Source organism: Lagenorhynchus albirostris, chromosome 6 (genome assembly GCF_949774975.1).
Source record: "Lagenorhynchus albirostris chromosome 6, mLagAlb1.1, whole genome shotgun sequence".
Taxonomy (NCBI): Eukaryota; Metazoa; Chordata; class Mammalia; order Artiodactyla; family Delphinidae; genus Lagenorhynchus; species Lagenorhynchus albirostris.
Window position 1 is genome coordinate 29,855,404 of NC_083100.1, and position 26,838 is coordinate 29,882,241.

Here is a 26,838-nt window from a genome sequence, read left to right on the forward strand (position 1 = left end):
ATGCCAGTGTTTTCTGAAGACCATTCAGCAACTTTTGGTATTTCTGTATTGTTAAAACTCAATTTTCTAGGTTCTCTAATGATGTTTTATTCTGGACTCCTATAAACATTTTTTAGATTATGTATTTAATACTACTCTTATGATAGTTACATTGGCGTTTCTTATAGTAAATGTAAAATCCATGTTAACTATATTAGAGTATACATCTGTGACAGTTATTTAAATAGGCTATATGTAAACCATTTTGAATGTCAGCAATTTATGTAATTATATATATTACAATTTTCTTTACAGGGAAGGTGTGATGGAGTTCCTACTAGCAAATCACCCACTGGATTGTCCTATTTGTGACCAGGGAGGTGAATGTGATCTGCAGGTATGTAGTCTAATTCCTTAAATCTTTTTGTTTTAATTTTGTTAGCAAAATTTGGTTAACTCTTTCATAATCTACTTAAGGACCAGTCCATGATGTTTGGAAGTGATAGGAGCCGGTTTTTAGAGGGGAAACGTGCTGTGGAGGACAAGAACATTGGGCCATTGATAAAAACCATTATGACTAGATGTATACAGTGTACTCGGTGCATCAGGTAATCTTTTTCTCCTTCTCTCTTCTGCAATATCATTTGTATACTTATTTAATATTCACAAAATTTGGTGGAATAACACCACTGGAACGGATATCAGCTTTTATTTGGTGAAAGAAGAGGAATGTTGTATTCAGTGTTTTTTACATAAGCCAGTAAAATGGATAAGTTTTCACTTTTAGTTAATATCAACTTCACTTGGATTTAAAAATCAAAATCTACAAGCATTAACTTTGTGATAACTTGCTGAGCTGTGCACATGATTTGTGCAATTTTTTGTACGTGTGTTACACCTCAAATTAAATGGAAACATTTATTATTTTTATTCAGGGACTACATTTTCCATTGAAAATCTATCTTTCTAGTGTTTGGAAAATCATTACCTTTGTGATAATGAATAGGAAATGAGGTAAGTTTGCTGCGTTTGACCATTTGATGGTACATTTTTATCTTGCAGATTTGCAAGTGAGATTGCAGGAGTAGATGATCTGGGAACAACAGGCAGAGGAAATGATATGCAAGTTGGCACATACATTGAAAAGATGTTCATGTCTGAACTTTCTGGGAATATCATTGACATCTGCCCTGTAGGTGCCCTGACCTCTAAGCCCTATGCCTTTACTGCTCGGCCTTGGGAAACAAGGTATTCATCATGGTATTTTTTGTCCTTTAATTCAGTACTATTCAAAAAATTTTAAGATTCATTTTCTTCATGAGTTCTAATTGTTCTGGTCCAAGTTTTTATTTATTTGCTTTAAGTAAAACCCTTTTAATAGAAGATAAGTTGTTAAATTGAAGGATAGGATGAAACTGTGCAAATTAATTGTAATTTTCTTGGAAATTAATTCCAAAGTACTTAATCACAAAATTATTTTATTCACTTGTTCTTCCAAGGAATAAGATTGTCTTGATTTTTAAAAATTTATAGTTTCCTCTCATTGTACATTAAATTTTCAACCACGTATACATATTATACTTTAATTAGTTCTTATTAGTTCTTTATAATTACAAATCTATTTATTAAAATCTATCTATCTATTTATTTATTTATGGCTGTGTTGGGTCTTCATTGCTGTGCATGGACTTTCTCTAGTTGCTGCAAGTGGGGTCTACTCTTCATTGCAGTGCGCAAACTTCTCATTGCGGTGGCTTTTTCTTGTTGCAGAGCACGGGCTCTAGGCGTGCGGGCTTCAGTATTTGTGGCACATGGGCTTAGTTGCTCTGTGGCATGTGGAATCTTCCTGGATCAGAGCTCGAACCAGTGTCCCTTACATTGGCAGGTGGATTCTTAACCACTGCACCACCAGGGAAGTCCTACAAATCTAAAATAAACATATTTATAACTTTTCTTATATATCTCTGATTCTTCTGATTAAATTAGGAAATGAAATAGATCGTTGCAATAAACTTGTATACTTTTAAGGTTCTAGAAATATATCATCAAATTGCCTTCTGATTTTAAACTCCTACCAGAGTACCAGAGTATATGGGAGTATCTTAAAATTCCAGGCTTAAAAAAAAAAAAAAAAATTCCAGACTTTAAACCATGTATTTGTGTATACAAAAGGTTTAGGGAGCTGGGGGCAGGGAGGAGACAGTACATAATTGAAATGTCTAAATAGAGAGTGTTTTCTCCTCTCCATAATACATACAAATGCTACACTTAATGTTGTGTCACAGGTCTTTGAGACACTATTCATTTTTCTTAAAACTTTTTTTTTCTTTATTCTTCAGATTGGATGAATTCTGTTGATCTGTTGTCAAGTTCATTCATTCATTCTTTTGTCATCTCAAATCTGCTGTTCAACCCCTATAGTGATTTGTTTTATTACAGTTATACTTTCCAACTCCAGAATTTCTATTTCGTTCTTTTTTGTAATTTCTGTATCCTTACTGGGAGTCTTTGTTGATTCAATGCTTCATACTTCCCTTTAATCTTTAAACATGATTTTCCTTATTTCTTTGAACATATTTTAATATTCTTGTTTTTATTTTTAAGCAAGGCTTCTTAGGAGTTGCTCCTGTGTCTGCATAGCTTAGTAGTCAGATAATGACTGTGCTTAAATTCTTTGAGCCAATAAAGCTTTCATCCTCTGCCATTGGATCTGTGTGTGAATAGAAGAGCATATTCAGAGATAAGGCTGTTTTCAAGTCTACCCAGCTTGTACTTTACACCAGGTCCTTTGGGTCTCTGTGTTGTCCAGGAGAGTGTGAATAGCCTGGGCTCTCTCTGGTTTCAGCTGCACATATGTGCAGCCTCCACTAGGAATGCTTGCCCTGACTGTGACTACAGCCTCAGGCTAGTACTGTTGACTTTCCTCGGCTCGGTGGCCTCCAAGATACCACTTCCACAGACAACTTTTGCCATTTCTCCAAAACGAGTGAGCCTTGTCTGTAGGAAAGAAAGAAGCTCCTGTCTTCATAGCTTGCCCCATCTTGGCAGAACCTCCAGTTCAAGGTGGTAGGAAAGGGGATAAGAATAGTCCCAAGCCAGAACACCACTGATTTCCACTGTTCTTTCTTGAAGTTCAGGAGTTTTTCCCACACATGAAAGCTTTTCATGATATTGTGTGCTTTTGTTAGCTCTCCAAAGAGCTGAATTGGTTGCTTTTGTCAGTTTTTGTCTAGCTTTATTTTTGTTTTTGGGGGGAGGATTTGTCAAGCTCCTTAATCAGCCATACCCCAAAATCTTGCCCCTCTTATTATTTATTTTGATACTCTAATTGTCCATATTTTGCTATTTGCAGCTGTTCCAGTTGGTTTCTGTTTTAGATAACAGTTTTAAAGGCTTCATTTTTGCATTACGGTCTGTTCAAATATGAGGGTATATTTATTTTATTTATTTAATTTTTTAAATCACAGTTCCTCTGAGTTCCATTAGTTTTAGAAATTCAGAAAAGAAATTTGTAAAATTTTTTTTTTTTGGTAAACCCGGTAACAAACTTTTTCCTTATTTTCAAAATCAACTAGTAAATATATGTGTTTATTTTCTTAGAAAGACAGAATCCATTGATGTAATGGATGCAGTTGGAAGTAATATTGTGGTCAGCACAAGAACTGGAGAGGTAATGAGGATTTTGCCAAGGATGCATGAGGACATCAATGAAGAGTGGATCTCTGATAAAACCAGGTATGTGCTATATTGTTTCCTTTAACTTTTGGACTTGATTTAAAGGAAATTTTATAATAATTTTAATATTAAGGAACAGTCTTTTATATTTGCAAATTAATATAGACTATTGAAATCTGGACTGTTTATATAGAGAATTAGACAAAACTGACTTTAATAGTCCTAGGTATATCACTGGCTTTCATATTAACTGGCTTTCATATTGAGAAATATGTTTTTTCCTCCCAGATAGAGAAATTGAAGTAAATTAAGATACTTTATCTATTTCAGTTTGCCTCTGTTTCATTGGAGAATAGAAGCTAAATATAAGTTAGATTTGCACAATATAATTTTGATGAAATATCTAAAGATACTCAAGTTTTACAAATGGTTTGGCTTTTTCAGCTACCAGATTTCTTGTGTATTGTAATTTTAAGATTATTCAGGTAGCTGAAAATAAATTATAAGAACTCAAACATTTTAGGTGGTATTTTAGTTTTAGATGATGTTTGTAGCATATTTATTAGTTCATCTCCAAAGAAACCTGGAATAATTATTTTATCCAAGTGTTTGTTCTATTTGACCTTTAACCAGTACTGTATTTTAATAACATTTCTTTTAGATTTTAAACTTGAAAATTATAGTTGCCTTTTTTAGCAAGTTTCCACAAATGGTATAATTTCTGTCATCTAGATTTGCCTATGATGGGCTAAAACGTCAAAGACTTACCGAGCCGATGGTCAGAAATGAAAAGGGGCTTTTAACATATACCACCTGGGAGGACGCACTCTCTCGTGTAGCTGGAATGGTAAAAAATTGAAGTATAGAATAACTATATTTGTGATTTCCAAGGCACATCTTTCTAATGAAGAGGGGATATGTTTCTCTTCACTTCTTTCATCTTACCAAGATTATCTTCCATTTAACAAACATTTATTGAGAAAAAAAGAAAACATGTATTGAGAACTGTACAACATGTCATGCTAGATGTAGGGATATAAAGACCACTAGCACATAGTTCTTAACCTCCCACAGTCTTTTAGGAAAAGATGCATAATTAAGCAATTATCATATGCTGCTTTGGGTAGTTGTGCAGAAAATGATATATGAGAGAGCACATTGGAGGGATGCCTAACCAGGTATCGTGTCACATAGGTAAGGTGACTCCTTAGGCAAAGTCTAAGCATGAATAGAAGCTTGCCAGAGCAAAAACGGGGAATGGCCTTCTGGTCAGAGAAGAGCAACATACATAAAGGGCTTGAAGGAATGACAGATCCTTCAGATGAAGTTGTATTTAAATATAATTCCACAGTCTTCATCTTCCAGACCTCATTTTGAGACCCTTTGTTCCTAATTTAAAAACAAACAGGAACTTCCCTGGCTGTCCAGTGGTTAAGACTCCACACCTCCACTGCAGGGAGCACAGGTTCGATCCCTGGTCAGGGAATCAGATCCCACATGCCACACAGCGCGACCATAAATAAATAAATACATGCATACATACATACATCTTTATTCCAGGCTGATGTTATTAACCTTGGCCCCACGTACGCTTCTGCTTCTCACTTTCAGGTTAATAATTAGTGTGAGAACGTTTTAGTTAGAAGTTTGTTCCTTTTATTGTACTTGAAAATGACAGTATTGTTTTGTTTTCTGAACATTTCATTGTGATCCTTTGCTGAATGAAGGTTTCTTGGTGATAGCCTTTCCATCCATTTTTAGTTGCAGAGTTTTCAAGGCAACGATGTGGCAGCAATTGCAGGTGGCTTGGTGGATGCTGAAGCCCTAGTATCTCTCAAAGATTTACTTAATAGAGTGGACTCTGACACCCTATGCACTGAAGAGGTGTTCCCTACCACAGGAGCTGGGTGAGAAGTTTGAAGCTAGAATCTAGGCTTTCTTTTTTTTTTTCTTTCTTTTTTTTTTTTTTCTGGTTACAAGTTGTGTTTAAACCAACACATCTATGGCATCAATGACTTTTATGTGACAGCTTGGATACTCCAACATACCAACCAGCTTATTATCACATATAGACCAAAGTCAGACCAGGAGCTATTAGAGAATCCAGTTATTAATAAGTATCTGAACCTTTGATGTAATTTAAGAATGCTTCATAGATTCTTTTTTTCTCTGGGAGTGCCATGGGTTTGATGACAGAAGAGTATTTCATGGATTGTCAGTGTGTATTAGTTTTAAAGTAAAACTTGCATTTTATATTTCATGTTTCTAGCACAGATCTACGTTCCAATTATCTTCTTAATACTACAATTGCCGGTGTGGAAGAGACAGATGTTGTCCTCCTGGTTGGTACAAATCCACGTTTTGAGGCACCACTATTTAATGCTAGAATTCGAAAGAGGTTAGTAATAATATTCAGGGTTTTAAAAACATTTATATGATAATTTGTTTTATATATGAAATAAAGACTATTTTAGCTGATTCCTAATAGTGTTAGTGGGAGTGAGACTCCAAAAGATAATTGGAGGGCAATTTCTAACAGCTCCATTCCCCGCTTCTCCCCCTGCTGATCTTTTTATCTTTTTAGTTTGAAATAATTCAAGATACTTGAAATGTTCTTTGTATACCCATTTTTGTGTAATGTTCACCCGATTAGTCAATGTTCATGTTTCATATATTTTTTTATTCTCTCTCCATGTATATATTTGTTTGAATATAACCATCTGAAAGTAGGTTATAGACATAATGCTCTTTTTATCCCACACTGAGTACTTCTGTGTGGATTTCCTAAGAACAAGGGATATTCTCCATTTAAGAATTTGATTATTTAATCAAGAATTTACTATTGATACAGTATTCTTATCTATAGTTTGTGTTCAGATTTCACTGATTCTTCCATAATTTCTTCTATAATTTTTTTTTTTCCTGCCCAGGATCCAGTCTGGAGTTACACATTGCAGTTAGTGTCATGACTCTTCAGTCTCCTTTTCTGACTTTTTTTTTGAAGAGTACAGGCCAGTTATTTTGTAGAATGACTCTCCATCTTTTTATATCTTAGAGACTTAATAGATCGACCATATAATTGATTGTCTAAACTGGGACACTGTTGAGAGTAGAAAGGGGAGTTGTTAATTACTCCAGGATGACAGGTTAAAACCACCACTGTCTCTGACAAACCAGAGTTATATGGTCACCACATTTATAACTATTTTTGGAGGAGCTGAATCCATACTTCCTTGTCATAGAGAATAAATATGAATGATGTAGTTTGTTTTTTATGAAATTTATTTAAATGGCCTGAATGGATAATTAGGAGGTAACTGACTCTGCTGTGTAAGTATGACAAAATAAAAATTACAGATCATTTATTCTAAAATTAAAGTCTTTGTTTATAGCTAGCTTAGAGTTAGCATTCTAACACAGCAAATTAATTCATTTAATTCCTTTGGTGTGTACGGGCTTACCTCATTTTGTTGCACTTTGCTGTATTGTACTTGCAGATATGGTGTTTTTTGCAAATTTAAAGTTTATGGCAGCCCTCATTCAAGTAAGTCTTTTGGTGCCATTTTCCAACAGCATCGGCTCACTTTGTGTCTCTGTCATATTTTGATAATTTTCAAAATATTTCAAACTTTTTCAGTATTATTACATTTTATCATGGTGATCAGTGATCTTTGATGTTAGTGTTGTAATTGTTTTGGAACACCACAAACCATACCCGTATAATATGGTGAATTTAATAAATGTTGGTGTGTTTTAATAACCTACAATGGCTTCCAAGTGTCAAAGTGAAAGAAAGAGTTGCACATCTTTTACTTTAAATCAAAAGCTAGAAATGATTAAACTTACTGAAGAAGGCTTGTTGAAAGCCGAGACAGGCCAAAAGATAGACCTCTTGTGCCAGTTAGCCAAGTTGTGAATGCAAAGGAAAAGTTCTTGAGAGAAATTAAAAGTACTACTCCAATGAGCACATGAATGATAAGAAAGCAAAATAGCCTTATTGCTGATAATGGATAAAGTTTGAGTGGTCTGGATAGAAGATCAAACCAGCCATGACATTCCCTTAAGCCAAACCTAATCCAGAGCAAGGCCCTAACTCTCTTCAATTCTGAAGGCTGAAAGAGGTGAGGAAGCTGCAGAAGAAGAGTTGAAGCTAGCAGAGGTTGTTTCATGAGATTTATGGAAAGAAGCCGTCTCCATAACATAAAAGTGCAAGGTGAAGCAGCAAGTGCTGATGTAGAAGCTGCAGCAAGTTATCCAGGAGATCTAGCTACGATAATTAATGAAGGTGGCTACACTAAACCACAGATTTTTCAGTGTAGACGAAACAGCCTTATATTGGAAAAAGATGCCATTGCTGGAGAAGGACTTTCATAGCTAGAGAAGAAAAGTCAGTGCTTGGCTTCAGAGCTCCAAAGGACAGACTCTGTTAGGGGCTAATGCACCTGGTGACTTGAAGTTGCAGCCAGTGCTCAACTTAACCATTCCAAAAATCCTAGGGCCCTTAAGAATTTTGCTAAATCTCTTCTGCCTGTACTCAGTAAATGGAGCAGCAAAGCCTGGATAATAGCACATCTGTTTGCAACATGGTTTACTGAATATTTTAAGCCCATTGTTGAGACCTACTGCTCAGAAAAAAAGATTCCTTTCAAAATATTACTGCTAATTGATAATTGCACCTGATCACCCAAAAGCTCTGATGGAGATACACAATGAGATTAATGTTGTTTTTTGCCTGCTAACACAACGTCCATTCTGCAGCTCATGGATCAAGGAGTAAGATTTTTGGGTCTTATTGAGAAATACATTCATAAGGCTGTAGCTGCCATAGCTAGTGATTCTACTGATGGAAAGTAAATTGAAAACCTGGAAAGGATTCACCATTCTAGATGCCATTAAGAACATTCTTGAGGGCTTCCCTGGTGGCGCAGCGATTGAGAGTCACCTGCCGATGCAGGGGACACGGGTTCTTGCCCAGGTCCGGGAAGATCCCACATGCCGCCTAGTGGCTGGGCCCGTGAGCCATGGCCGCTGAGCCTGCGCGTCCGGAGCCTGTGGTCCACAGCGGGAGAGGCCACAACAGTGAGAGGCCTGCGTACCGCAAAAAAAAAAAAAGAACATTCTTGAGTCATGGGAAGAGGTCAAGATATCAGTGTTAAAAAGGAGTTTGGAAGAAGTTGATTCCAAACCTCCTGGATTACTTTGAGGGGCTCAGGACTTCAGCTGAGGAGGTAACTGCAGATGTGGTGGAAATAGAGAACTAGAATTAGAAGTAGAGTCTGAGGATGTGACTGCATTGCTGCAATCTCATGATAAAACTTTAATGGATGAAGAGTTGCTTCTTATGGATGAGCAAAAAAAGTTGTTTCTTGATATAGGATCTATTCCTGGTGAATTCTGTGAAGAAATTGTTGAAATGACAACAGTGGATTTAGAATATTACATAAATTTAAGTTGATAAAGCAGCAGCCAGATTTGAAAGGATTGACTCCCAATTGTGAAAGAATTTCTACCGTGGGTAAAATGCCATCAAACAGCACTGCATGCTACAGAGAAATTGTTCATGAAAGGAAGAGATCATCGAAGCGGCACACTTCATTACTGTCTTATTCTAAGAAACTGCCACAGCCAGCCCAGCCTTCAGCAACCACCACCCTGATCAAAGTCAGCAGCCATCAGCACGAGGCAAGATTCTCCACCAGCAAAAAGATTTCCATTCACTCAAGGTTCATACGATGTTTAGCATGTTTTTAGCAATAAAGTATTTTTTTTAATAAAGCATTTTTTAATTAAGGTGTGTATATTGTTTTTCTGACATAATGATTTTGTACACTTAATAGACTGCAGTGTAGTGTAAATATAACTTTTATATGCACCAGGAAACCAAAAGATTTGTGTGACTTGCTTTATTGTGACTCACTTTATTTTGTGGTCTGGGAAGGAACCAACAATATCTCCAAGGTATGCCTGTATTTTTACAACACTTTATTTTTGAAAGGTACGCAATAATATCTGTTAAATTTAAATGTTCTGGGAGGGCTTTAGTGCTTTTAACATTTTCTAATTTAAATAGATGTAGCACATAGCATTGAAGAGACCAGTAACTGCTAACTTAGTGATTTAGCTCTAAAAACTCTGTTGTTTTCTTTCAGTTGGCTCCACAATGACTTAAAAGTGGCCCTTATAGGCAGCCCTGTTGATCTCACTTACAGCTACGACCATCTGGGAGATTCTCCCAAAATTCTTCAAGACATTGCTTCGGGCAGCCATCCTTTCAGCCAGGTGCTCTTGAGTTATATGTATCTACTCATGTTGATTTTTAAGTATTATTTTTAAAATTTATTATTTTTGGAATAATATGTGATTGCTGTTAAAAACTACATATATATAGCAACATAGAAAATAATATATAAGAAAGTAAACATTATCCAAAATCCCACTACCCCAAACAAGCATTGATGAAACATCGTACAGTCATTTCTCTATTCATATATAGAGCAAGATGGATGGATAGGTAAACAAAAATGAAATCCTACTGTACATTTTTATTTATCAGAGTTTAATTTTACTTGAAGTTATCATTAAAAAATGAAGTAAAACTGAAAGAATTAAACTTTAAACTTCAGTGAAATCTTTCTTTACAGCAAGGGTTATTATTCCTAAAGAAATTTCACCAGTTTTTGTTTGTTTTTTATTTATTTATTTATTTTGTCCACACCACACGGCATGTGGGATCTTACTTCCCGGACCAGGGATCGAACCCATGCCCCTTGCAGTGGAAATGTGGGGTCTTAACCACTGGACCACCAGGGAAGTCCCTCACCAGTTTTTTTTACATGACTTTTTCATTACTAAGTTCTTTATTTACATTCATTTAATTGCCATCTGGAGTTTAGAGCTTTTGGATTTGTTTTTGTTTGTTTTTGTTTTCTAGAGGAGATGTAAGTGCACCATTCCTTGAGTTCTTTCTTGCTTGAGAATGTTTATTTTATTCCTGAAGAGAGCCTTGACAGGATATAAAGATCTAGGGTTATACTTTTTTTCCCTCTGAACTTTATAGATACTGCCTTTTGTAACTGTGGAGAAGCAGCCCAGTGTCAGCCATATTCTCTTCCAATCCTGTCCCATTTTTTGTTGTTGTTGTCTAGATACTTTTTTATTGATAGTTCATGCTTGATTTTTTATCTTTGAAATTTAGTAACTTCACTAGAATATGTCTTACTGATGGTGGTTCTCTACCATTTTTTTTTTTTAATGGGACATACAGCTTTCAGTCTGAAGATTCAAGATTCTCTTTATTTTAGGAGTTGTGTGTGTGTGTGTGTGTGTGTGTGTGTGTCTGTTTGTGTGTGTATGTGATGTGTGGGATGGTGATTGTTAAAAAAATGTAAAAGGTTTCTGTTTCTCACATAACAGTGGTTCTGAAGGTAAGCAGTTTGACAGATGGTGCAGTTGTCCAAGGATGTCATCAAGGCAGGAGCCTACCTTCCTGCTTTGCTATCCTCAGTGCATTTACTCACTCACGTGTGTTTGTGTGTGAGCCTCTCCTCATGGTTCCAGGATGGTTGCTTTACCGACAGCTTCAGGTGTAGGCAAGAAGAAAATCAAGTGTGAGGGGACAAAGCAGCCAAACCCAACTTCTTTGTCTGTCGGTTTTGAATAACATCATTATTGTTACTGTGATCAAAAGTATTTTTTTTTAATGTATTGAGAAGAATCCTTCTCTTCTCTCTAGCTCACATCCCCATACCCCAGAAGGTGATGAGTGTTCATCAGGAAAGTTTTCTTCTCTAATATATTTAAATGTATTTTCCATTAATTAGTTCTTTTTGTTAAGAACTCTTAACAGTGCAGATATTGGATCTCCTCTTCTATCTTTTCTGTCATTTTTTCTTTATTCTTTTCTTTTTTGGTTTATTTTATATAATTTCATATAAACTATCTTTCTTGTCCCGGTATTTATAGTCATGTTTAATTCTGTTTTTTATTGTTTCTGGAATGATTTTCATTTCTGCTTTGTTTCTCTTCTATTTCTTTCTTGAATTCTCTGATGAAAGTCTTCCATAATACTCTCTATTATGTAACTTCTCTGAGCTCTTTTTTTAAGTGAGGGATTGTTTTTCATTTTCTTTGAGGCTATTGAAAACTGTTTCTTATTTTTTTGAGGCTACTGAAAGCACTTCACATTTCCTTGGGAAATTCCTCTTGTGAATATCCTCCTTTTTGTAGTATCTAGGCATAATTCTCATGCTGATTCATTGATTGGGTCCAGCTATTTATTGAAGAATGACACAGAAGATGGGCAGGAGAGTGAACTGTTATAGTCTACAGCTTTACTTCTAATTTTTCCATCCTCTACTGTATGTGTAGTTTCTTTTGCACTTGGGATGCATTTCCTCTCAGTTTTTGGTATTCAGGTAGTTACTGTGGCTTAAAGCAAAGCCCTTAACTTTAAGGTATTCTGCATTGTGATCTAGTGATCATTGCTTTCCCTACCTTCTCCTCCCTGTCTGGGGCATAGAGAGTAGATGGACTATAGTAGACATGGTACTTCAGCATGGTTTCTCCTGTTACAAAATATCACCTGAACCTCTGTATGGACATTCCACAATTTTTTCTGGGACCTATCCATAGTCATTCTGACCAAAGGATGTTTGGCTAGAGTTTTCATTCCCAATTATTCCTTTTTGAAAATCTGTTTTATTTGATACTAGTTTAGCTATTTCACAGTAGCATTGGCAAGAGATTTTTGAGTAAATCTGGTTGTATGTATATCCATATGTCGACTAGCAAATTAAGACATTCATGTTAGAACTAAAACTTGGGACAGCATATTATAGATGCAAATTTGGTTAGATTTAGTTACTTCTAATGTTTGTTTATTTTATTTTATTTTTTAAAGCTAATTCTTTTTTTTTCTTTTTTTTTGCGGTACGCGGGCCTCTCACTGTCGTGGCCTCTCCCGTTGCGGAGCACAGGCTCTGGACACGCAGGCTCAGCGGCCATGGCTCACGGGCCCAGCCGCTCCGCGGCATGTGGGATCTTCCCGGACCAGGGCACAAACCCGTGTCCCCTGCATCGGCAGGCGGACTCTCAACCACTGCGCCACCAGGGAAGCCCTTTATTTTATTTTTTAATTAATTTTTTTTGGAGTTTAGTTGCTTTACAATGTTATGTTAGTTTCTGCTGTACAGCAAAGTGAATCAGTTATACATACACATTTATTCCCTTTTTTAGATTTCCTTCCCACTTCTAATGTTTTTTTAAATGAAAGTTCTTTTTTCTTAAAGGTCCTAAAGGAAGCTAAAAAACCAATGGTGGTTTTAGGCAGTTCTGCACTCCAAAGAAATGATGGGGCAGCAATTCTTGCAGCTGTTTCCAACATTGCTCAAAAGATTCGGATGAGTAGTGGTGTTACTGGTGATTGGAAAGTTATGAATATCCTTCATAGGTAAGTTGAGTAGTTGTTTTTTTGTGGTTTTTTTTGTTTTTTTGCGGTACGCGGGCCTCTCACTGTTGTGGCCTCTCCCGTTGTGGAGCACAGGCTCCGGATGCGTAGGCTCAGCGGCCATGGCTCACGGGCCTAGCCGCTCCGCGGCATGTGGGATCTTCCTGGACCGGGGCACGAACCCGTGTCCCCTGCATCGGCAGGCGGACTCTCAACCACTGCGCCACCAGGGAAGCCCGAGTAGTTGTTTTATAATCTATAATTTTGTGTATATTTTGTGTACACTGTCACATTTAGATTTACAAACAACTTAATATTTAGCGACATTTAGCGACATTATCTCAGTAGCAGATGTGAAATAGAAACCTTTATTTTGTGTGAGAAGAAGCCAAGATAGTAAATAATATTTAAAATATCCAAATTGCAGTAAGTGCTAAGAAAATCTTAAAAATCTGTATCATACTGTGGTTCAAAAATTGCAATAAGTCCTCTGACTTTTAAGTGATAAAAATGTAAGCTGGGCTTCCCTGGTGGCGCAGTGGTTGAGAGTCTGCCTGCCAATGCAGGGGATGGGGGTTCGGGCCCTGGCCCGGGAAGATCCCACGTGCCGCGGAGCAGCTAAGCCTGTGCGCTGCAACTGCTGCGCCTGTGCTCTGGAGCCCGCGAGCCGCGACTGCTGGGCCTGCGTGCCACAACTGCTGAAGCCTGCACACCTGGAGCCTGTGCTCTGCAGCGGTGGGGGTGAGGGGGAAGAGGGGGCACCACAGTGGGAGGCCTGCGCACCACGGTGGGGAGTGGCCCCCGCTCGCCGCGGCTGGAGGGAACCTGCGTGCAGCACCAGGGACCCAACACAGCCAAAAATAAATAAATTTATTTTAAAAAATATATATGTAAGCTAACGTGAGAATTCAAATAAAGTGAGGCTTTTCTCTGACAATATCAATAGTGCAGATTTATTTAGAAAAGTTGGAAAGGGAAGAAAGAATACAAAAATGGAAATTATCCATAGTTCACAATCTGTGGATAATTACTGTTGCAGTTTTTGTGCGCTTTGTTCTGGGTTTCTTTGTGTGTGTATATAAATATTTTTTTAGTTATATAGTTGAAGTCATACTGTGTATGCAATTTTGTGTCCTGATTTTGATTGATTTTCATTACCAAACAAGAATTTTCTCATGATTAGAAATTCTTTATAAACATAAACATTAATGGCTATATAATGTGAATATATATAAATTTTTTAACCTTTCCTTCATCTTAACATGTAATTCATTTTGCATTAGTGAGTGAATTTCCAATTTCCTATAATCCTTTCTACCTTAAGTATTATTTTTCAAATCTTCAAATTTGTTTAAGGATTGAGGCTAAACACTTTTAAGTTTGCTAGGCAAACTTTTTTAAATGTAAAAGTGTTCAAATGCGTTCTTAAACATTAGTTTCAGTGTTGTATTTCCCCACTTATTGGTTTAATTTGGCATTGTAGTTCATCACGTAAACATTTTTTTTTACCTTTTTTTTTTTTAAATTTTGGCTGTGTTGGGTCTTCGGTGCTGTGCCCGGGCTTTCTCTAGCTGTGGAGAGTGGGGGCTACTCTTTTGTTGAGGTGCGCAGGCATCTCATTGTGGTGGCTTCTCTTGTTGCAGAGTACGGGCTCTAGGCGCGCAGGCTTCAGTAGTTGTGGCACGCGGGCTCAGTGGTTGTGGCTCATGGGCTCTAGAGCACAGGCTCAGTAGTTGTGGTGCACAGGCTCAGCTGCTTTGAGGCATGTGGGATCCTCCTGGACCGGGGATTTAACCCATGTCCCCTGCATTGGCAGGCGGACTCCTAACCACTGCGCCACCAGGGAAGTCCCCAAAACTTTATATTTTTAAAATAGTTTATTTGCATTGACCACCTCTAGATCCTTTCTAGCCACAATTTTTAGCATTTTAGAATTTTTAGAATAAAAAGAGACTAGATATTTTCTTATTTTTAATTCACTTTTGAATCCATGTCTTTATTAATTTTTTTGTTGTTGTTTGTTTTTACTGAATGGGTACTTAATAACTTCTTAAGAAAAATTTCTGTGTCTTAACAATGTCTTTCTGATTCCTTCTCACAGATGACCACTTGGCTAGATACAAAGATCACAAGTTGTTTCCTTTAATACTCAGTATTTTTTTCACCTTTCTTTCACATTTTAGAGAAGATCTCATCTAATCTGAGTTTTGTCTCTTGATTATAACCTGATTTTATATATGTATGTGTTTTTGTCCACTTGCTTTTTTGGATTCCTTATTTTTGATGTTAAAATTTTCTACTAGAATATAACTGAGTGACATTCATTTGACATTACCTCTGCCTGGGAATATCATAGAACTCTCCATTTTCAAATTGAAATTTTTGATATGGTTTTTCCTTTTAAGTTCAGAAGAAGCCAGTTGGTTTACTTTTACATTGTTATTTGGTCTCATTTTGGCTCTGCCGGGTCTTAGTTGCAGCACGCGGTATCTTCATTGCGGCATGCAGGGTCTTCTAGTTGCAGCATGCGGGATCTTTAGTTGCAGCATGCGAACTCTTAGTTGTGGCATGTGGGATCTATTTCCCTGACCAACAGTCAAACCCAGGCCCACTGCATTGGGAGCTCGGAGTCTTAGCCACTAGACCACCAGGGAAGTCCCTTGTCTTTATTTCTTATAGTAAGTTTATTTCAGAGTAAAGCATATTTTCTAATTATTGGAGAATCTTTTAATCCTTTTTTTGTTTACTGATCATTCTTGCAGAGGCAAACTTAGGTTACTTAGTTTGTTTTCCAAGATGAGGTGGGCTCTGTCATAAGTTAGTGTGTGAGTCTCTGCTCAGATCTTTGAGAGACATCCAGGCTTAGAAGGAGAGACATTTAAAAAATATATTGTGTAGGTGGGGCGGCAGGGGGAGCTAAGTTTTGAAATTGAACTTGGAAAGTGTGAGTTCTCTAACTTTGTTCATTTTTAAGATAGATTTGATTGGGAACTCCCTGGCAGTCCAGTGGTTGGGACTCCACACATTCACTGACGTGGGCCCAGGTTCAATCCCCGGTCAGGGAACTAGGATCCTGCCAGCTATGCAGAGTGACAAAAAAAAAAAGATAGATTTTGTTAGTTTTGGTCCCTTGCATTCCATATGAATTTTAGGATCAACTTGTCAGTTTTTGCAAGGGATTCAGCTGTGATTTTTTGATAGGGATTGCATTAAATCTGTAGATCAATTTGGGAAGTATAGCCATCTTAACAATATTGTCTTCCAATCCATGAACATAGATGTCTTTCCATTTGTTATGGTCTTTAATTTCCTTTGGAGTTGTTTTGTAATTTTCATTATACAAATCTTGCACTTCTTTTGTTAAATTTTTCAAACTATTTTATTCTTTTGATGTCCCATTAGAGAGTTTGACAGAGCAGCAGCATCTATTGGGAGTTCGTTTGACCTGCCCTCCTCCCTTACCAAATACGTAAAACCCAACTAGCTTTATTCACAGTAGGTCCTCAAAATGGCTACTATCTCTTGTAAGAAAATTAACAACAGCAAACTAGACCAAAGACTCCCAAATGTTCAAAGTATAGTTCTTTGAAACCTTTTCTTTAAAAGATTATTATCTGCTTCTCTTAGTAATATATGTTCATTGAAAAAATTCCATAAGAACATACAACAGTATACTAATTATAGTTTTCTCTGAATTAGTTTTATGAGTGGTGTTTAAATTTTTCCCTTTTGGTTTTCAAAATCATCTAATTTTTCTCTAATGACTGTGCTTGACTTATCAAGTCTTACTGTATTGAATAAAAATCAACTTAAGACAATTGCAGTTGGCATAAAGTTTCCAGAATTAGTCCATTAAGTATTACTTCATGAAGAAACAGTGTCCTAAGCATCTTATTTACTTTTTTGCCATTCTTGAAACAGTAAAAGACAGCTGCTTCTGGTTTTGACATCTATTTCAAATGGGTAAAAATGATGAGGGAAGATCTTTGACAGCATTGAATAGAAAAGAGACTAGGTGTCATTTCAAGAATCACATTTAAATTTTTATAATGAAAACACAACAAGTATGCTAAAAACTCGTACTTGTTTTACAGGATTGCAAGCCAAGTGGCTGCTTTGGACCTTGGCTATAAACCTGGGGTGGAAGCAATTCGGAAGAACCCTCCCAAAGTGCTGTTTCTTCTGGGAGCAGATGGAGGTTGTATTACTCGACAGGATTTGCCAAAGGATTGTTTCATTATTTATCAAGGTTAGTAGCATCTATGGCACTAGAAACAGAAGAGAATAGTACATTGTGTATATTAGGAACTATATGGCAATATATTTAGTGGATTGATTATTTTCCATTTGAGAATTTCCCTACACACACACCAATTTTAAAAACATATTTGTTAATATGTATTTTTATAGATATTTAAATGTTTTAGATTTTATATTTAAAAAAATACGTTTATAAAAAATAGGTTTATTAGTTACATAGTTGCTATTGCTATTAAGAATTATCACCTCATGTTTTTTGTTTGTTTGTTTGTTTGTTTTTGCGGTACACGGGCCTCTCACTGTTGTGGCCTTTCCCGTTGCGGAGCACAGGCTCCGGACACGCAGGCTCAGTGGCCATGGCTCACGGGCCCAGCCGCTCCGCGGCATGTGGGATCTTCCCGGACTGGGGCACGAACCCGTGTCGCCTGCATTGGCAGGCGGACTGTCAACCACTGCGCCACCAGGGAAGCCCCACCTCATGTTTTTTAATAACAAATAATTAGAAGAAACCTAAATGCCCCCAGTAATAGTAATTTAAATTATGAAATATTATGTAACATTAAATTCAGTTTTTCAAAGAATATTTAATGTTATTATGTAATCAAGGAGAAGCTTTTTTATATATATAAACAGTGTAAAAGTTAGAAAATCACGAGTCCTGTGTCATAAGACACTTAATGAATTATATTTAATAGCACTCCTTTGGTTTTTTGTGTTTGACTCATTTTCTTGATCTCTAACTCATTGCAAATGTAATCAAGCCTCTTTGGAATAAAAGGAGTCGAGTATTCCTGGATATTTTATAGAGAAAAGTATATAACTTTTCACTTCATTTAACACAAACACCATACACTTACACTAGGCTTTTTATTGCCATACCACATAAAAAGCATTATGTAATATTCCGTATCTTTAGTTTAATAAAGTTAAACCAAAATGCATAAACTAAAATCCTATCCTAGTTCTATCCAGAGATAATCATTGATGATGGTTTAGATAGATGCACAGTACATATGTGCTTCTATGCATATGCAAACATGTACATATGCAAACATGTACATTGGCTTTTCTTTCAATTAACTAAAGTTTCTTTTTTCTTCCAACACCTTCTGTTAAACTTTTAATGAGTGATAGTCTTTCAGCATACTATTTTCTGTAATCTTCTGTTTATGCTCTTAATCATACTCCTGTATGTCATACTCCTGACACTTTTTGTTCCTCCACCATTTCAGTTTACTTTACCAAATTTCACTAACATACATCTGAGCGTTTTCACTTTGTAATGATCAAGAGAAATGATACACCTAGTGGCCCATAATATGTGTGTTTATGTTGTTATACGTATTTGTGTATTTGCAAAAATTAATCTGGGAAGACACATACCAAATGCTTTCACAATAGTTTTCTTTGGGAAGGGAGTTTAACTGTGGGCAAAGTGGGCTTTAATTTTTATTCCAAATACTTCAATACTATATTGTTTTAATTTTTAAAACACTTATAATTATAAAAATGTAATTTTAAAAGGATATATACTGTGTTCGTGTATAATACCTAATCAGCTTTGTGCTAAAATGTGGTTTGCCATTTTCCGTCTTTTCACAGGACATCATGGTGATGTTGGAGCTCCTATAGCGGATGTTATTCTCCCCGGCGCTGCTTACACAGAGAAGTCTGCTACTTATGTCAATACTGAGGGCCGAGCTCAGCAGACTAAAGTAGCAGTGACACCTCCTGGCTTGGCAAGAGAAGACTGGAAAATTATAAGAGCACTTTCTGAGGTATTTGTCCTTAGTGATGCTAATGGAATGTTTGACATGTTAGCTTGTCAGAATGATTTTCGAAGTCAAGAAAGATGCACGTCTGAAATGCAGAGATGACTTGAATAATCTCTGTAGGAAAAACGTGTTCAGAAAACGGGGATTTGGGGAATTCCCTGGAGGTCCAGTGGTTAGGATGCCACACTTTCACTGCCAAGGGCGCGGGTCTGATCCCTGGTGGGGGAACTACGATCCCACAGGCCACATGGCGTGGCCGAAAAAAAAACAAACATGGGGATTTGAAATAGGTGTTTTTACTTTTGACTTGTGTTTTTAACTCTTTAACTATAAAAAGCATTATGAGATTTAAAATAATAATATACAGTTGTCTGTCAACTTTATATATGAGCAATAGCAGGTTAGCCAAAGCATTCAAATTTAGCAAAGCATTTCTTTATTTCATAATCAGTGTATTTTCTAAAAACAAATTACTAATGTATTGACAGCTGTTTATGAATTAGAAGAATTATTTACAGTAGTATTCCCCACTTAACCACCTGCTTAATATACATACAAATGGACACCAATATATTTTTCATAGTAGTACTGCATTATTTTACCATAGTTGCAATGATGTATTATTTGAAATATTTAAGTTATTAATGCTTTATGTCAATTTTTGGAACCTGTTATGTTATAGATTGCAGGTATGACTCTTCCATATGATACTCTGGATCAAGTAAGGAACAGATTGGAAGAAGTCTCTCCTAATCTTGTTCGATATGATGATGTCGAAGGAGCTAATTATTTCCAGCAAGCAAATGAGCTTTCCAAGGTAAAAACACGCCTATACGCAGTTTTCATAATAATGTATCCTCTGGTGTAACAGTACTAATTTTCAATACTATTATTATTGATCTCTTACTCTTTTTTTGCAGCTCGTGAACCAACACCTTCTTGCTGATCCACTTGTTCCACCTCAGCTAACAATAAAAGACTTCTACATGACAGGTACGCAGTTGTCAGCATGGCTGCCAAACATGAAAGGTAGAGAGGAGTAAAATCACCTAATTTAGCATTATGATGCCAACGTGCTAGTGGCAGTATTTGATGTTTTTAATCTCAGAAGATTTTTCAAATATCAGAACTAATGTAACTTTATATTTTCTGATTTTACTCTTAATTTTTCTTTCTGAAATGTAAGTAGTGTTTGAAAATCCAAGAATTAACAGATTTTAAATATAAAATTTTACTACTGTATGAAGAATTACTGTATAGCAATTTAGGGAGAATTTTCTAAGTGACAAACATCTGTGAAGGTTTTTCTGAGAATTACAGTAGAAGAATCAAAACACTAAAATGTGAAACATGCCAAATGGTGCTTCTGATGTAAATGGTTAAGAATGTGCTTAAGGAATGCAGACTAATAAACTTGTTTACTACAGATTTTACAACACTTGATATAACATTTAGGTTATGAGATAGTTGATAGACAATTTAAAATAATTTTCTGTCTAAAAGCAGATAGGAGTATATTTTTCAAGTTCTTGGTGCAGTTTGTATCTAAGATTATTTTTTTTTTAATTTTTATTTTTGATTGTATTGAGTCTTTGTTGCCGCATGCAGGCTTCCTCTAGTTGTGACGAGCGGGGGCTACTCTTCTTTGAGGTGTGCGGGCTTCTCATTGTGGTGGCTTCTCTTGTTGCAAAGCATGGACTCTAGGCACATAGGCTTCAGCAGTTGTGTCACGCAGGCTCACTATTTGCAGCTTATGGGCTCTAGAGCACAGGCTCAGTAGTTGTGGCACACAGGCTTAGTTGTTCCACGGCATGTGGGATCTTCCCGGACCAGGGCTTGAACCCGTGTCCCCTGCATTGACAAGCGGATTCTTAACCACTGCGCCACCAGGGAAGCCCTAAGATTATTATTTATTTATTTTTTTTTTGCTGTACGCGGGCCTCTCACTGTTGTGGCCTCTCCCATTGCGGAGCACAGGCTCTGGACGCACAGGCTCAGCGGCCATGGCTCACGGGCCCAGCCGCTCCGCAGCATGTGGGATCCTCCCGGACTGGGGCACGAACCCGTGTCCCCTAGCATCGGCAGGCGGACTCTCAACCACTGCACCACCAGGGAAGCCCTCAGATTATTTTTAATAGGTTTTTTCAGTTGTATTATAAAAGTTATGTTCATTGTAGAATACATACCTAAGCCCACAAGAGCAAGGAAAAATCACTATGATCCCACTACCCAGAAATAACTATGTTTAACATTTTGGCCAGTCATCCAGGGATATACACATATATTAATTTATTTAAACTAAAAATGAGATTACTTATTTACTCTGGGAGAGAGGGTTTGGACAGCTTTATTGAAATATTCACATACATAAAATTCACCCATAAAGTGAATTCATGGATTTTAGTACACTGTTCTGTAACCTTTTTTCAGTAATGGTATATTGCACATTCTTTTCCTGTCTTTAATACTTTTCTATAATATTTTTAATGGTTGCATACTGGCCCTTTATATGGCTGTATATAATTATTTAATCATTCCTAGGAGTACTTATTAAAAGCATTTAGCTATTAAGGGGCTTATCTTCTGAACTTATTGATTTTACAATGTTTATGTATAGTTACATAGACTCTTCCAGTCTTTTTTATTGTTGTTGTTCCTGAATATGTGCAACAGGAAAGTTTTACTGTGTGCTTCTTTTGAAGTTGTGTTATCAAAACGCACATTTTCTTGATATCTTTCAGATTCAATTAGCAGAGCCTCACAGACAATGGCTAAATGTGTCAAAGCTGTCACAGAGGGTGCCCATGCAGTAGAGGAACCATCCATATGCTGAAACATCTACTAGCACCCAGTTAGTTAAAGGACAGTTATGTTGGCATAATCTCTTAGAGGTGTATCTCTCTAAAAAATAATCTAAATGATGTACTATTTAAGGTTCTACCATGATTTATTTGAAAACGATATTGCAATTGTCAAAGAACTTTGAGGTTTCCAAACATTTATGTATTGCGTGTAAATGTTAAATAGTTTAATAAACATGTATAGATGCCCTTTCATGTAAAAGCACTGATAATCTTTGTGACATAAAAAAGAAAATCCTTAAAATACGAATTTTTGTTTATCTTCATTGATCACTTAGTTTGTAAAATGGATGAAATAATAGCTCCATTAGGACCTATTTTTTTCTAGTGCTAAAGAAAAGATTTAAGTATTCTGTGAAGCTGGGTAAATAGAAAATATATATAATATAATCATACATCAGATGTATACTTGGACAGCGCTAATAATAATCATAATAATGAAGGCTAATGATTATTCAGGATTTTCTACATACTAAGCACTCTGGCTTTACATACATTATATTGTTTTGTCCTTTTACTTCCCTGTCAGCCAGTATTATCTCATTTTACAGGTGAAGAAGCTAAAGCCCATGGATATTGGGTAGCTTGCCCAAGGCCACAGCAAAAGAGTCATAGAATCAAGCCTGGTTCTCTGACTTCAAAGCCCATTGTTCTTAACTGCTGCACATAATTTCCTCCCATTAGTACAGATTCCATAGGTTGTTACGTCTAAGAATCAGTATTGAGAAGCTTAATGGATAACACATTTTTCTGTTTTCTTTTGAATCTGTTTATATAATGTCATGGTGATTTATGGGATATTTTTCTTTGTATAATAGATTGCACACACATACACCCTTGGAATGAGGGAGGTTTCAAGAGACATAATTTAGGTCCTCATTGATGTTCCATATTTATTATATTAACACCATCTGTAGTATTAAGTCAACTAAATTATTCCAGTAATAAAAGGCAAAACTAACAGCTCTCATAATTTTCTATTGTCAAAAAAAATTAAAAATTTACAATTAATCTAGGAGATAATCTAATGCTATATTAATTTGTTTTCAAAATCTATGTTCAGAATCCTTTGTTTTGTAATCCTTATTCCTTTTTGCTTTCATCAAAGACTTAGCCCAACTATAGGTTGCGATTTTACTGATATAACAGAGGATAAAAATTTTAGACTATAGTATGTCACCAGTACTTTATCTTCAAAAATTGTACAAAATTTGTCACCTGTAACAGTTTTTTCAGAATTATTTTATTCACTTCAGTCATGAAGTTGTATACTTTGCTTAAAGTACTTTGCTTAAAATTCTCAGTTGCCTGAAATTGTATAAATTGTATAAATTCTTGGTGAAAGTCTTTGAATTTAATACAAACTTCTTATCTCTCTCTACCTTCTTTATCCCTTAGCACTGTTGCTGACCTCAAGGGGGCAAACACTTTCAGTTTTGTGTTTTGCACAGTACTCTTCAATGAATGAGTGTAGACTTCATAGGATTCTTGGTGAGGGAATATTGCATTCAAATGGAGAAAAGGTGATATATAACTAAGATGGTCCAGGATCCTAGGACTGCCATCTAGGCAGCATGTGTTGAACTTGGAATTCTGTAAAGAATACCTTGTTTGGGCTAAGTAGTACTCAATAAAATTCGTTGGTTTTTACATAAAGTAAACATGAAAGTCTGTCCCATGGGTGCCTATTAGTCACCTAACGCTAAATATTAAGGTTATTGTGACCATAAACATTGAAGATGGTTGCAAGACTTTCTGAAGAAGAGACCCAGATAGAAGAAAAATACATATAGATGGGAAGAATAACAGCTGATGTAATTTTGACTGTAAGCAACAAGGGAGTCAACAATGAGAAATCTACAAAGGATCAAGGCCAAGTCCTTTTAGGTGAAGACGGCAATCTGGAAGACCCTGGAATAATAAATAATACCATTTAGAAAAGATATTCTAATACGTGCCATTAAAGCTTTAAGTACATTGTGTCTAATTTTCACAAAACCCTGCTAACAATTGGTATTAAGACCCAAGAAGTATCAAATAACTTGCCCATTGTTACCCAGTTAAAGACTAAAGGCAAGAATGTTTAATTAGAGATATTTTTTACTGTCCCATTTTGCCTCAAAAAACCTTGTGGACCACTATAAGAATTGAATATATATATACAGGAAAAATTTTAAAGCCTAAACTTCATACAGAATGCCCCCCAAATTTATTGTGAATTGTATTATAATGAATACATCAATAAAAAGTATTATACCTTGTTAACAATACTCAGTATACATTAATTTATTATTGTTTGGTGCTGAGTTGTTTAAACACTGTTTCTTGCCAGGTCAGATCTTGTTCAACTTTGGAAATATTACTTGGAAAAATTTAACTATTTCTTCATCTGTAAAATGAGGATAAATGTTCTAATAATTGTACCTACCTCCAACCTTATAGGGTTGTTATGAGGAGCAAGTCAGAAAGCCTCTAAAACTTGCTTGGCCTATTTCCTGACACAGTGAATGCTCAATGTGCTTAGGGACTGAGAACCATCATTATAGGAAAATGTGTGTTCAGAACTTTGCGGGATGTTTCAGGAGGTTGCAACTAACCATCCATGGGAGCCCTTGAAGTCCCCCTTCTAAGTGAATTGAGTACAAAACTCAATTCCATTGATTGTGAGGGAAAGTCATGCCTAATATAACCTCTAGCTTCTGTTTTCCTAAAGAAATGTATTTCTTTCCTAAGACTGGAGAATTAAATGACTTGTCCAAGGTCAACCTAAGTAACAGAATACTGCTACTACAAACTGTCCAGCAGGATTGTGAAGATTAATTTATTATTGCAGAGCTCTGCATATTTTGATGGAATTTTTACTAGTCACAGTAAGATTTACTGAGTCTGTTGGATTCTAACCCTTAAAAAAGACTACTTCTGAAAGCAAAACCAAAAAGCAATGCAATCAGAAGAGGGAAAACTATATGCTGGTGATAGAAAGGGTACTGAAGGAGGGTAAGAGCTATTGATGTGCATAAAAGGGGACAGGTGAATTCTTTTGCCAACATGAAGCTTTGGCTAATATAAACTGTCAGCTTTATTGTTGCCGGAACAAATTACCCCACCACGATTCAAGCTCCCACAGGGAGAAGAACTAAAGCAGCTTAGCAACAAAAGCAGTGGTAAGAGGTGGGTTTTTTTTTAATGTTAACAATGTCATTCATGACCACTGTTAAAATGTCACTAGCAAAGTGATTACAAACCCCTGTTACCAAAGGCCCAGTGTGGCTGGGGAATAGTTCAAGCAGAAATAAATGACACGCATGAGTATGACAATTTTTTAGACATTTTGTAAGGTTAATCCTACCTTAGCATAGCTAGACCTTAGGTTTGTGATTGACCCAACTTTTGGAAACAAGTACATGTGAAAAAAATGAACCTTGATAAAGACATTTTGGAACCAAAAAAGTATGTGTGTATACATAATGGCCACCTTTTATAAAAAGATAAAGAAAACAGTAATCCCCAAATAATTTTCTAATAACCAGTATTTTAAAATGTCTTAACAGTTGCACAGTATGTTGCTTATTTCATTTAGCCCAAGAGACAAGAATGTTAATGAGAAATTTGATTAGACCTCAGATCTAGATTGTAAGAGAACAGAGATCTCAGAGCCAAATACCCTTGTGCTTAAAGTGTTTTATGGTTTTTATTACTGAAAAATTTTAAAGATTAAAGACTTACCTATGACTGATATTCAAACTATGATTGATATTCAAAATCATTGACATCTTAATTTTTTTAAAATAACTTACACTGAAAAGCATATGTTGACATTGAAAAACAGGGTAAAATGTACAGTCTAGAACTAGTAATTAGTTTATAATATTTAATTTGAATTGGTATATAAAGAGATCATAAGATGAATAACAATTTCCTTCTTATTTCTTTTTGGCCATGCTGCACGGCGTGCAGGATCTCAGTTCCCCGACCAGGGATGGAACCCATGCCCCCTACAGTGGAAGCACGGAGTCTTAACCACTGGACCACCAGGGAAGTCCCTAATTTCCTTCTTAGATGCATATAATTTCGGATCTGAAAAGGACTGTAGAAAAAAATCTAGTATCACACGTACATTTGGTAATTATGGAAATGGAGGCCAAGGAGAATAAGGAGTAAATGAAGGGACAGATCCTGTGATTTGAACCAGCCCTTCCGACTCCCGATTCAGTGACATCTCAAAGCCTGAAACTCAGCTCCAACTTTTATTAAAGATTTGCAGAGTATCTGCTGTGTGTGAATACAATATTAAGTATTAGGACTACAAAGAGAAATACATATATGAAAAGTATCTCAGCAGATGCAAAAAAAACCAATTGTGTTTACCTCTAGGTAGTTCAACTAGTCTGAGGAATAGCATAAAGAAAAGGATTGTATGCCTCTATCATTTGCGCATTTGGGGCTTCCCTGGTGGTGCAGTGGTTGAGAGTTCGCCTGCCGATGCCAGGGACATGGGTTCGTGCCCCGGTCCAGGAAGATCCCACGTGCCGCGGAGCGGCTGGGCCCGTGAGCCATGGCCGCTGAGGCTGCGCGTCTGGAGCCTGTGCTCCGCAACGGGAGAGGCCACAGCAGTGAGAGGCCGCGTGGTGCAAAAAAAAAAAAAAAAAAAAAACCCACAACATTTGAGCATTTGAAGGCTTTTACAATAAGAATATATTGCTTCTGTAATTTTTAAAAACATTGTTTAAATGAAAAATAGCAAAACAAAACATTTAAGTTGATGAAAACTAAAAATAGGATGCAAAATTGTATGCATACTACATGTGGTTGGCAGCCTCTAACATGGCCCCAATGATCCCTG

General features: G+C 36.4%; 1 protein-coding gene and 1 long non-coding RNA gene across 3 annotated transcripts in view; one reads left to right on the top strand and one right to left on the bottom strand.

Moving 5' to 3' along the window:
- The window catches only part of NDUFS1 (NADH:ubiquinone oxidoreductase core subunit S1), a 33,477-nt gene extending 7,738 nt beyond the window's left edge, over nucleotides 1-25,739 (top strand). For both annotated transcript variants that reach the window (XM_060152230.1, XM_060152229.1), the window contains 14 exons: nucleotides 295-376; nucleotides 457-587; nucleotides 1,042-1,227; nucleotides 3,580-3,714; nucleotides 4,387-4,501; nucleotides 5,416-5,561; nucleotides 5,924-6,052; nucleotides 9,804-9,933; nucleotides 12,942-13,102; nucleotides 17,194-17,348; nucleotides 18,962-19,137; nucleotides 19,817-19,951; nucleotides 20,055-20,127; nucleotides 21,876-25,739. In XM_060152230.1, coding sequence (XP_060008213.1) covers nucleotides 295-376; nucleotides 457-587; nucleotides 1,042-1,227; nucleotides 3,580-3,714; nucleotides 4,387-4,501; nucleotides 5,416-5,561; nucleotides 5,924-6,052; nucleotides 9,804-9,933; nucleotides 12,942-13,102; nucleotides 17,194-17,348; nucleotides 18,962-19,137; nucleotides 19,817-19,951; nucleotides 20,055-20,127; nucleotides 21,876-21,967 — 1,846 coding nt within the window. In that variant the 3' untranslated portion in view covers nucleotides 21,968-25,739. The remainder of the gene's footprint in view (nucleotides 1-294; nucleotides 377-456; nucleotides 588-1,041; nucleotides 1,228-3,579; nucleotides 3,715-4,386; nucleotides 4,502-5,415; nucleotides 5,562-5,923; nucleotides 6,053-9,803; nucleotides 9,934-12,941; nucleotides 13,103-17,193; nucleotides 17,349-18,961; nucleotides 19,138-19,816; nucleotides 19,952-20,054; nucleotides 20,128-21,875) is intronic.
- LOC132522147 (uncharacterized) lies at nucleotides 23,220-26,617 on the bottom strand. The gene is made up of 2 exons (XR_009541094.1): nucleotides 26,364-26,617; nucleotides 23,220-23,906 (listed from the first exon to the last, which is right to left on the bottom strand). It is a non-coding gene; the product is annotated as an uncharacterized LOC132522147 (long non-coding RNA).
- Between the last annotated feature and the right edge of the window lie 221 nt (nucleotides 26,618-26,838).